This window comes from Balaenoptera musculus, chromosome 11 (genome assembly GCF_009873245.2).
Source record: "Balaenoptera musculus isolate JJ_BM4_2016_0621 chromosome 11, mBalMus1.pri.v3, whole genome shotgun sequence".
NCBI classification, from domain to species: domain Eukaryota; kingdom Metazoa; phylum Chordata; class Mammalia; order Artiodactyla; family Balaenopteridae; genus Balaenoptera; species Balaenoptera musculus.
This window is the reverse complement of record NC_045795.1, coordinates 72,545,947-72,558,011: the sequence shown is the minus strand read 5'-3', so window position 1 is coordinate 72,558,011 and position 12,065 is coordinate 72,545,947. Positions and strand designations below refer to the sequence as shown.

The window sequence follows — 12,065 nt, the reverse complement described above, 5'->3', positions numbered from 1 at the left end:
GAATTGACATCATATAAATTAAAACTTTCTATATGATCAAATTCACCATAAACAAAGGAAAAGGGCAAGTGCAAACATGGAAAAAATATTTGAAAAACAAATAACAGATAAAAGGTTATTATTCGGGCTTTCCTGGTGGTACAGTGGTTAAGAATCCGCCTGCCAATGCAGAGAACACGGGTTCGAGCCCTGGCCCGGGAAGATCCCACATGCCATGGAGCAACTAAGCCCGTGCGCCACAGCTATTGAGTCTGCGCTCTAGAGCCCGTGCGCCACAACTACTGAAGCCTGCACGCCTAGAGCCCATGCTCCGCAACAAGAGAAGCCACCGCAATGAGAAGCCCGTGCACCACAACGAAGAGTAGCCCCCGCTCGCCGCAAATAAAGAAAGTCCACATGCATGCAGCAACGAAGACCCAACGCAGCCAAAAATAAATAAATAAAAAATAAATAAATTTATTTAAAAAAAAGGTTATTATTCACTCCATTCATTCATTCATTGAACAATTAATTAGGGAGTGCCTACTATATGCCAGACACTGTCCTAGGTGCTGGAAACACTAGAATGAACAAATGACAAAATCCCTGCCCTCCTGATTCTCACATTCTAATGGTGTGGGGAGGGACAGGCAATAAAAAAATAAACAAATAGTATGTCAGATGGCAGTTACAGAGAAAAATAAAACAAGAAATGAGGAAAGGGCCTGTGGAGAAGGCAAAGATATGACGCCTTCCAAAAATGAGTAAGAAAAAATCAAACACAAGAGAAAAAAGGCCAAAGAACAGGAACACAGAATTCACAGGCCAAGAAATGCAAATGTCCAGTAAACATGAAAAATTCTTGGTCTACCCACTAACACAACGCCACGGCATTATTTACCCATCAGGTTGGCAAACATTCAGTACTGGGAGGAGTGGGTAAATGAGTAATCTTGTGCCCTTTCACAGTGGAAGTGTAAATTAGTATCAATTTTTTTTTTTAGAGGGCAATTTGGCAGGAACTATCCAAATGTTGAAAGCACATGCCCTTTGACCCCACAACCCCTCTTCTGTATATCACACTGGAAAGAGAGAGGTTTGTACAAAGATTTCCAATGCAGCACTTGTCTGTACTGGGGGAAAGCAGAATACAAATTTTTAAAGTTTGCCAAGCAAGAAAAAAAGAAAGCATTAGCCTTTGAGATTTCAAAAATTCTTTTCTAATAGCATTAACTACCTGCTACACTTGAATAATTTCTAAATGTTGATGCCTAGTCTAGCTCTCTCTTTCTCACATCCCAGAACCCTAATGCCTAACTGCTTCTCAAACATCTTCACCCAGAAATCCCACAGGAACTTAATCTCACCCCTCAGAACTGCATTTATCTTCTCTTCCTTTCTCCTACATGGATCTGGTATCTCTCCTCTCCTCTTCCATAGCTCTTCATTTGTATCTCTATTAAGCTATACTGCAACTATTTATTTATGTCCACCTTTCCCAACATACTACAAACTCTTTGAGGAATATACTCATTCCTTCAAGTACTTACTATGCACCAGGTACAGTACTAGGTACTCTTCATGGATTACCAAGATAAATGTGATAAATCTAGGAATTTAGGGTCTAGTGAAAGCAGGGAGGCATCTTATTAATAATTTAATTCTCAACACAATTATGTCACATAATACAGGTTCCACAAAAGCTTGTTATATGAATATAGCAAATAATGAAATAGTATAAACACAGGTTCTGAAAGCCATTCCAAGCTTTCTCTAGGATGTTGAAGATTGAAGTACCACCTTTAAAAAATTATAAACACACATTAGGAATAATTTATTGCTCAAAACTCTCTCACCCTTAGAACAAAATCTTAAGTCCCTACCATGATCTACAAGGTCTATAAGCCAACTATGGCCCCACAGAGCCAAATCCAGCCTTCTGCCGCCTCAGTAAATAAAGTTTTATAGGAACATAGCCAGGCCCGTTCATTTACATATTGTCCATGGCTGCTTTCCACAACAATGGCAGAGTTGGGTAGCTATAACAAAGACCTTTTAACACGCAAAGCCTAAAATATTTACTATCTGGCGTTTTATTTTTTAAAGGCATTTTTATTCTAAAACTCCAATTTCAGACCTGCCTTGGGTTTTCATATGGTTTCTCTCCATCTCACACACTCTTTCTGCAGACACGTGTACAACTCACTCAGCTTAGTCCCAAATCTGTTCAAGTCCTACATAATACTTTTATCACTCCCTATTGTCTTATAATCTTCCATTTTTTCTTCAGCGGATTTATCACTACCTGACATATTATTAGTTTATTAGTTTTTATCTCCTCAAGAGAATGTAAATTCCATGAAGGCAAAGCTATCTTTGTCTTGTTCATTTCTATACCTCCCAAAGCTAAAATAATGCCTGGTATATACATAGTAGATGCTTAATAAATATTTGCTGAATGAATGAATTAGGCATTTATGTTTAAAGAGTTCAAACTTGGAAAAATTATTTGAATATTTTCCTCATTCTAAAAAACTAAGGATTAAATACATATAAAAAGTTTTGAACAGTACCAGTATTAAGCTCTAGATAATAATTACCTGCTGTTATTATCACTATTGAAATTATTTAAGGTTATATTACCAATCTAGTGAATCATTAGTGGCCTGTGATTAAAGTATTAAGGAAAAGAATATGGTTTTTAAAAAAGTTTCTAACCGCTAGTGCTAAAACTTGGGGTGGAGACCTCAACTCTTTTAAGAAGTACTGAAAATCGGAGACCCCTCAGAGACAAAAAAGAACTTCCATATAATAATAACTACAGGTCTTGAAAGAACTATTTGCCTTGGCACAAATGAAAGATAGATTTTCTTTCTTTTTTTTTTGATGTGGACCATTTTTAAAGTCTTTATTCAATTTGTTAAAATACTGCTTCTGCTTTATGTTTTGGCTTTTTGGCCGCGAGGCATGTGGGATCTTACTCCTCAACCAGGGATCGAACCCGCACCCCCTACATTGGAAGGCGAAGTCTTAACCACTGGACTGCCAGGGAAGTCCCCAAGATTTTCTTTCTTTTTTAAAACTCCCTCTTTTTGAGGGTTACTCTGGAGAGATTATTATTCATTTCCCCCTGTTTTAAAACCATATTTATTATTTATTATGAAACAACACTTAGAAAGGGGCATAAAACACAAAGGTACAGGTTAATAACATTTTTTTAAAGTTAATGTCTGTATGACTACTGCCCAAATTAAGAAACAGAACCTAACCACCACCTCCAAAGCCTTCCACATTTCCTTTTCCAATCAAAATCCCATGAGGTAAGCATTATCCTGACTTCTATGGTATTTAATTTCTTGCATTTCTTTATAGTCATACTACTCAAATATGTGTGACTAAATAATATAATTTTAGTGGTTTTGAACTTTATTCATCCTATATACCTCAGTGTTTTTTATCCATTTAACTACTGATGGTCTTTCGGGTTATTTCCAGTTTTGAATTACTGTGAATAATGCTGCTCCTGCGAACATTCTTGAATTGCACCTGATATACGTGTTTAGGCATTCTGTAGGGAACCTACCAAGGAAAAGAACTGATGGGTATAATAAGTTTGACATTTGAGAACCACCACCAAAGCACTTTGTTTAGTCAGAAAACATATTACAGAATTGCAAAAACTGCCAAATATTGTCAAAGACTGAATAGAAGAGAACCAAATTTATTTCTTGGCTGATAAAAATATATTATATACTATCTGTATTACTATGTGGCGCAAAATGAAAGTGAGAAACAACGCAAACAAAAGAAGCTCAAAGGGAGCACAGGTGTGCCTAGTTCTTAGCCATTTTCCTCACATGACAGCTACAACCAATTGAAAGCAGAAGATAAACTCAAACAGTACTATCAGATACTGATGTCAGTTCCCTTGGGATCTTAAACAGACAGAAAAGTAGAAGAATAAAAAAGAACTGCATAATCTGCTGTTGTAAATGCCAACCTGGAGAATATTTCTAAATCTCAAAGTTAGATTTCATTAAAAAAAAAAATGTTATGACTAGGGCATCAAAATAATGTGCTTGAGACCAAATTTTTAAAATGGCATGTATATTGGTAATTTAAAAGTTAGACAATCCCTAGATTGTTGGAAACAGATTACTTTAACAGGAGCAATAAAGCTAGATCAATTAGCTTTCACTGTCTTGAAAATGGGAATAAAAAGGAGGAAAACAAGTTACTTCAACATGAAAGCTCCCACTAACACCCTCTCCAAACTCTGCCCCACGCCCCTGCAAAAAGTCTTCTACCTTCTAGTTAACACGTATTTCTGTGTGCCAGGAATTACTTAGAGCACTTAGTAAACATTATCTCATTTAATTCTCATAATCCTATGAAGTAGGTACTACCATCCCATTTTATAAATGAGGAAATTGAGGTTTGAAGAGATCATACCACCCAGAGTCATACTGCCAATGAGGGACCAAATCAGAATTCTCATAAAGGTTCCTCTGATCCAACTCTAAACATCATAAATGAAAATGAGCTAACGTTACTTAGAAGGTCATTAAGGGAAATACAGCTAAGAAACTGAGATTAGAATTAACATCAAGGGGCTGGTAGCACAGTGGTTAAGAATCTGCCTGCCAATGCCGGGAACACGGGTTCGAGCCCTGGTCCGGGAAGATCCCACATGCCGTGGAACAACTAAGCCCGCGAACCACAACTACTGAAGCCCGCGTACCACAACTACTGAAGCCCACGCGCCTACAGCCCGTGCTCCGCCAACAAGAGAAGCCACCGCAATGAGAAGTCCTTGCACTGCAACGAAGAGTAGCCGCCGCTTGCCCCAACTAGAGAAAGCCCGCGCACGGTAACGAAGACCCAAGGCAGCCAAAAATACATAAATAGAATAAATAAGTTTATTATAAAGAATTAACATCAAGATACAACCAAAGTAAAAATTAACAATCAGCATTCAACATCAAGCCAACAATTTATTTCTCTTCAGAGAATAGCAGCTCACATAGTAGAAAGAAAGCTTTAGAACTGCACAGGGTGACTCTGAGAGGTTGCTAATGTGAATAATAGAGACTTTTTCACAAGGTTATTTGTTTCTGCAGCAAAATACTTAAAGCAATTCCTATTACAGAAGATAACCTGCCTTTCCCTAAAAACAGTTCCAGAGGCTGTTTGTCTTAAAATCTAAGAATAAGGAAGAACAAGAGAAAAAAAAAATTAGAATTCAATGACAGATTTAAAATTCAACGAAATGAACCAATTTCCAGAATACAGAAATGGATTTTTTTTTTTTTTAAAGGAACAGTCTATATACCAAAACACTACTGGCATGAATTTAAGACTATATTCTGTGCAGTTATACTGGAAGAAAATCTGGCAGAAATATTGGAAAGCTAGCTGACTGGGGAAATGGTTGGTACAAATCAACAACAAACAAAAACCCTCCAATACTCTAAGAACAAAGAAATAAAAAATTAGCAACATCTAGTTTAAACTCAAGAGTTTTCCTGTAATGGGGACATTAACTACTAAGAGAAGGGAACCACACCAAGTGTTTTCTATTCTTTGGCATAAATAAACTGCTTTGGCTTAGAGAAATAAAAGTTTAAAAGATGAAAATTTAAAACTCTGTTTCAAGTACAATATGTAATCAGAATAAGCCTGAAATTGTTCAGAGAGGCTGATCTCATAGAGTGATGAAAAGTAAACAGTCACAAGAGCAACACTGATTCAATGCATTACTCCAAATAAGGCAATTTCTATGTGAGAGCAAAGCCCTAAGAGCACGGAGGATGGAATGAGAGAATCATACACAGATAGTGACTGTAATTTCAAAATGGGGGTGGGAGGCAGGGAGAGAATTTTTTTTCTAATCAGGAAAAAAAATAAGACATGAATTATTAAGAGAATTAGACTTTTGCCTAATATGATAGTAAAAATGATTAAGTAGCATAGTAAGCATGGATTAAGAATACAAAGACATGAGGTTTATTTCATAGGACTCTTAACTCCATCATCAAAAGGGAGATGCCCTTGGGGGAGTGGGCAGTTTGTCTCTACAAAGCAGACCTCAGAGGAAAGTTTCTCTGGCACCCAGACACTGCGACAAACAGTAGCAAGAGAAATCAAAGGGGCAGGCAGCAGTCCAGAGAAGGCTGTTTTTCACTCCATGCCCACCAAGTGATGGCAGGTCTCTACATCCTTAGCTTCTCTACCTTTTACACCCTTCATCCTTTCACTCAGCATACAAGTTAATCAAGTGGCAGAATTCACAAAATATGTATGAAACAAATTTAGAGATGTACAACTTTTAACTCAGAAAGCATCTTTAGCAAGCATACAAAAGTCTCAATGTATTCATTAAAGTTTATATGGTAAACCTTGAGTGACTAAAATTTGCAGGGAACACGGTATGTGGAGTTCAGCTTAAACCAAACTTCATGCCTGAATCTCTGAAGAAGAAAATTTGCGAAAACTTTTTAGTAAGTTTTATTAAAGTTACTTGTTAAATCTAGATTTTATATGATGTATTTTTATATAGAAAATTTACTTCACAGTTCTGGAATTATGCAAAAGGTTATATTTGAATCTGTTCAAAATCCAATCTCTATGCCAGAGATTAAAAGCTTTTCTCCTAGTGACTTCCCTGGCAGTCCAGTGGTTAAGAATCTGCCTTCCAATGCAGGGGACGCGGGTTCCATCCCTGGTCGGGGAACTAAGATCCCACATGCTGCGGGGCAACTAAGCCTGCGCGCCACGACTACTGAACTCTGGCGTGTCAACTAGAGAGCCTGCGTGCTGCAAACTACAGAGCCCACGTGCTCTGGAGCCTGAGCACCACAACTAGAGAGAAGCCTGCCCGGTGCAGCGAGGAGCCCACGCGCGCAACGGAAGATCCCACGTGCCACAACTAAGACTTGATGCTGCCATAAATAAATGAATGAATGAATGAATATTTTTTTAAAAAAGCTTTTCGCCTAAAAGATAATTAAAAGAAACAGTCTGTTTTACCATAAAAGGAAAACAAATTGAAATGTGTTCCGACCCATTTAATTTCCTCAAAATCACCTTATAAATGGAGAGAGCCAACAACCAAATTGTCCTCTTACGGAGTCATACACATAAACTGAAAAAAAATCTGTCAATATATTTAAAATAGGCATGATGAGACTTCCCTGGCGGCACTGTGGTTAAGAATCCGCCTGCCAATGCAGAGGACACGGGTTTGAGCCATGGTCCGGGAAGATCCCACATGCTGCGGAGAAACTAAGCCCATGTGCCACAACTACTGAGTCTGCACTCCAGAGCCCACATGCCTGAGGCCCGTGCTCCGTAACAAGAGAAGCCACCGCAATGAGAAGCCCTCGCACCACAACGAAGAGTAGCCCCCACTCTCCACAACTAGAGAAAGCCCGCGCACAGCAATGAAGACCCCACGCAGCCAAAAATAAATAAATTAATTAAAAAATAAAATAAAATAAAATAGGCATGATGACTCCTATGGAAGTGAACTATTTGCTTTCTAATTTTTAAAACACCAAGTGAATTTACACTATACAAGCACAGTAAATAATGAAAGCTAGGTACTTAATATTTGCTTTTAAAAGACGAAACAAAAATATGAAGTATTACTGCTCACAGAATATACGCTTCATTGTCAAGATCATAAATCAGTTCAAGATGCCTATCAATGAAAATAATGGCAAAAAAGTTTGTGTGCTTGTCAGAAAATAATCCAAAATTGTTTCAAAAGTTCACTTGAGTAAGATTTTTGCTGAATTTGCCTAGCTTGCCATACTTATTATTAAGCATGACAATTTCAATAATGGCACCTTGTCATCAAACAATAAAAATGTCATAAAATAATGAAAATGAGAACAAATCAAACCAGAGGTAACCCTTACTATGCCAGCTCCAGCTATCCAAATTTAAGGAGCCAAACAGATTTGGAAAATTTGAGATACAACTCTTGCTACTTGCCACCAAAACTCAGGAATCAAACAGATTCAGATAACAAGCTATATCCCTAGCTACCTGAATTTACAATCCAAACTTCCACTATTTATACTTAAGAACCCAGTGGATTCAGACATCTAGGAATGCTTATATTTTATTTTTTCTGTTCTTTGGTTCACTCTTTGTCCAAAAAAACAGGGTTTTATATTCTCATTTCCCCTCTGTGTATCACATTTAGCAACTACCCATGCCATTACATAGTCCTTGTAAACATTATTTTATTGACTAATATCCTCACTGAGGGGATTGCTGTAATTTATATAACTTCTGCTCAATCTCTGAATGTTTATTTGCCCCCATAATTATGACCCAATAAAAATCTCCAAACATCTTTTTCTTTATTTAAAACAAACATTGCTCTGTGTTAAAACTACAGCTAATTATTTTACACATTTTATAATAACACTTTAAATGATTTTTGCAAACTGTAACTTAGTAAAACATTATTTTGATAGTTCTCTGTTCTTATTTCTTTAGGCTCAAAATATAAATCCCAAAAGCGCAAAATAAAAATAACTTATTTTAAAATGGTCACATGTAACACAACTAAGCATAAAACCCTTCTCCTAAAGATTTATATTTTAGATTACATATTCTACTTTTAGTTGGTTTCAGTGGGTACCAATTATTTTGCCCCAATCCCTGCGTCTGCTGTCTGTAAAAATGAGATTTAGTAACCAGAAGGTAACAAAAAGATGCACTAATCTTTGCTTTATGAAAAGACTGTTAAAGAACAAAGAAATGTGCCATATTTATTAAACAATTTGGCTCAAAGTAATATTAAACTTACATTCAACATTAGAGTCTCTAAAATGGACAAAAACAGAAGTTCTTCTAAAACTACTAAATGAAATTCCATGTTTCCTTAAAGCATCTCTAAGGAGTATAACGTGTGATCTGTTGAGTCTGTGCCTGCTATAACTACCAGGTGTGACCCTTACGATCCACGAACGCTCTTGAGATTGGCGGGGTGGGAGCAAAGGGTGGAACAGTAACCACACATGCATGCACACCCATAACATGAATTCATGAGCATAAATACTGGGGAAAACCACTCATTTCAAAGAGAGAGCGAACAGGAAGAAAAAAATGCCTGACAAAGTGTGTGTCTGATAGGAAAAAGTATAGATTTCACCAATGAATCTTTACTACACATAGTGACCTTTAATTGTTACTAAGAAACTAAGAGAATAACACAACCTTGTGATTGTTACAGGTTTAAGCAGTCACATGATTTTCAAGTAAGACGGAATACATAATTCTTTTGTTCAGAATTCAGCATTCAGAATTCTTTTGTTCTAAATCACCTCAAAAGCCAACCTGTCTATCTTTAAAATATTATTAAAATTAGCCTTGTACAACTTCCCCAGGGTAGGCAGTAGATGTCACACTGTAGGACAATCTATTACTACTTCTTCTCTAGAAAGCTCTTGCTACCCTAAGGGGTATCTCCAGATCTGAGTGTCCAAACGAAATCGCTATTTTTGTGATTTATAAATTATAAATTTTTGAAAAGAACCACTGCTCTGAAGATGGCCTTTGTGCACTTCTACCATAAACAAACACGTTGAGATGTTAATTTTTCCTCTCATTTTTCAGTTTAGACCCTGACTTCATTAAAATCAATGTGAAAAATACTCTGTACTCACTCTGGCATTCTATGAATTGATGAATAAAAGTGCAGTCCCCGCCACTCTTTGAAAGCAAGTGCTCTAATAAAGAAAGAAACACCTTTAAGGATACAGTTTTTGTTGCTGTTTTTGAAAACCAACAGCAAAGGTAGGAAAACCAAAATGTATTAACATGGGTAACTGAATAAGATTAATAAAAGTTTAATATATTTTAATACTAACAGCAGACATATTTTGGAGTTAAAGTTAAATGACTGAAAATTATAATTATATAATCTTAATCTGTACCCCAAATGGTTAGCTTTTAAAGGTGCAGTTTCTATCCAAATAGCTCAAGAAAACCATAGAAATATATTGCTTTAAAAAGCTTCTCCCACTTTTAAAATACATCTTTTTCTATGAGAGCTTAACAAATACCCTTAAATAATTTAAAAATTTTATATTTGTTCTTACTGAATTAATTTTCAAATGACTGTTCTCTAACAGTCCCCCTTCAAAGATATTCATCTTAGTTAAGAGGCAAACAGTAAATACTTTAAGAATACCATAAAATGCCTTAAAATTTTTAAGAAACTGATATAATATTTTAATTTTTCCACTTTCATTTCACTAGTAGTCTTTCCCCTTGAGTCACTTAATCTATACTTCATACACTATCAAATCATTACATTATTATCTCTGCCTAAATGATTAAAATCAATGCCCGTACATTTTAAAATAAGAGCTTGGTAAATCGTTTCGCTCAGGTCAAACAGATATTTTTTTTTTCAATAAGTAAAGAGAATCAAAACCTAACACAGTAGTTTAATAAACGTTTCAGCCCTTTTCTTACAATAAGCTTTATTTACTTTGATTCAAAGAGTTAACTTCTAAATCTGGATAACATCCTTCAAGTACATATTTGTATCTTTCAAAACTACCAAACAGACATTGGAAGTTCAAGTGTCAAAAATATATTCCAACATGATGACTATCTAGAAGGTGTAAAAGCACAAAAACCTGTCAAAGAGGACGAGTCAGTCCCACTCTGACTGTAAAAGCTTCTTTTCTCTTCCACCTGGCCTCACCCCTCATCATTTCAACTTTGCTTAAGAGGCAGGCATCTCCCACTCTGATGGCTGGACAACCTCTCTTGACACCCTTACTGATAGCCTTCTTCTTTACCTTCATATTCAAATCTCTCATTATCCTTTATCTACTTACATGGTATGCCGATATATATTTCTATATAAGTATACCTATACAGTTATATATAGTTGTAACTACATATAACACATACATATATATAACTACATACAGTTATACAGAAATACAATGAAAAAGAAAAAAAAAAAGGCTAACTGCAATAGAAATTAGAAATTAAAAAAAAAAATCTAATAAGTAGCATTTGCCAATTGCAGCCAAGAAATCCAAAGCAGGAGTCTTCAGTTGAATAGTAATTACCAAAATAAAAAGTTGTTTACATAAATCCTATGTAAGCTATATAACATTTTCAAAACTCAAACTGTACAATATCACTGTTAAATATGAAAACTCAGTAAAACCAAATTTTAGCCTAACTAAAGGACTTTATAAAACATATTTAAAAATATATATATTTGAAACCAAATTTCAGAGAAGCATCACAAGACTTCAGATGAAATTTATTAATGCAGGACATCCCACCATCACACACCAAGCCAAAAATCAAACTTTTTACCTACTCTGATTTTACTATTGGACTCTACATTAAAATATCTACTATACTAGTTTGGATAAAATGCAAGATTAATATAAAAAGATAAATATACATGTGACTTTCACAAAGGTTATTTCCTAAGATACATGAGAGAAAAGTCTTTCAGGTAGTACATGTAAAGGATTTGGATCATGACACTTTTAACACTTCATTACTTGAATTCAGGCCCTTGGGAATTTCACTTTGCAAAAAACTATAAAAGATGTCACTGATAATCCAAACCAAGAATCAAGAATCAGATACTGAAAGTGCCGGGGCGGGGGAGGGGGTGTGTCCTATGATACCAAATAGAGCTGTAGGAATGTAAAGAAAAAGCAGATACAGAAACATAATAGAGAATCATGACACTTAAAATGTGTTTTATTTATACATGAGTTACCTATGGGTTTTGATTTTTTATACCTGTGTTGTACAATACAGTAGCCATTAGCCACATGTGGCCACTGAGCCCTTAAAAAGTTGTTAGTTTGAATTGAGATGTGTTGTCAGTGTAAATTAAATATATACTGATTTCAAAGACTTACTAAGGAAAAAAGAATGTGAAATCCTCATTTGTAACCTTTTAATATTGATTACATATTGAAATAATATTTTGGATATAGTGGGTTAAAGTAAATATATTATTAAATACATTATTAAAAATTTACCTATTTCTTTTTATAATTTTAATGTGGCTACCAGAA

General features: G+C 35.5%; 1 protein-coding gene across 39 annotated transcripts in view; it reads right to left on the bottom strand.

Annotated features, from left to right (window-relative positions):
- LOC118904105 (sarcolemma associated protein) overlaps nucleotides 1-12,065 on the bottom strand; it is a 155,833-nt gene that overhangs the window by 38,435 nt on the left and 105,333 nt on the right. For 22 of the 39 annotated variants that reach the window (XM_036869887.1, XM_036869885.1, XM_036869900.1 and 19 more), the window contains one exon: nucleotides 9,663-9,725. The exons of the other annotated variants lie outside the window; for them this stretch is intronic. In XM_036869887.1, the coding sequence (XP_036725782.1) occupies nucleotides 9,663-9,725 (63 nt within the window). The remainder of the gene's footprint in view (nucleotides 1-9,662; nucleotides 9,726-12,065) is intronic. 39 annotated transcript variants of the gene reach the window in all.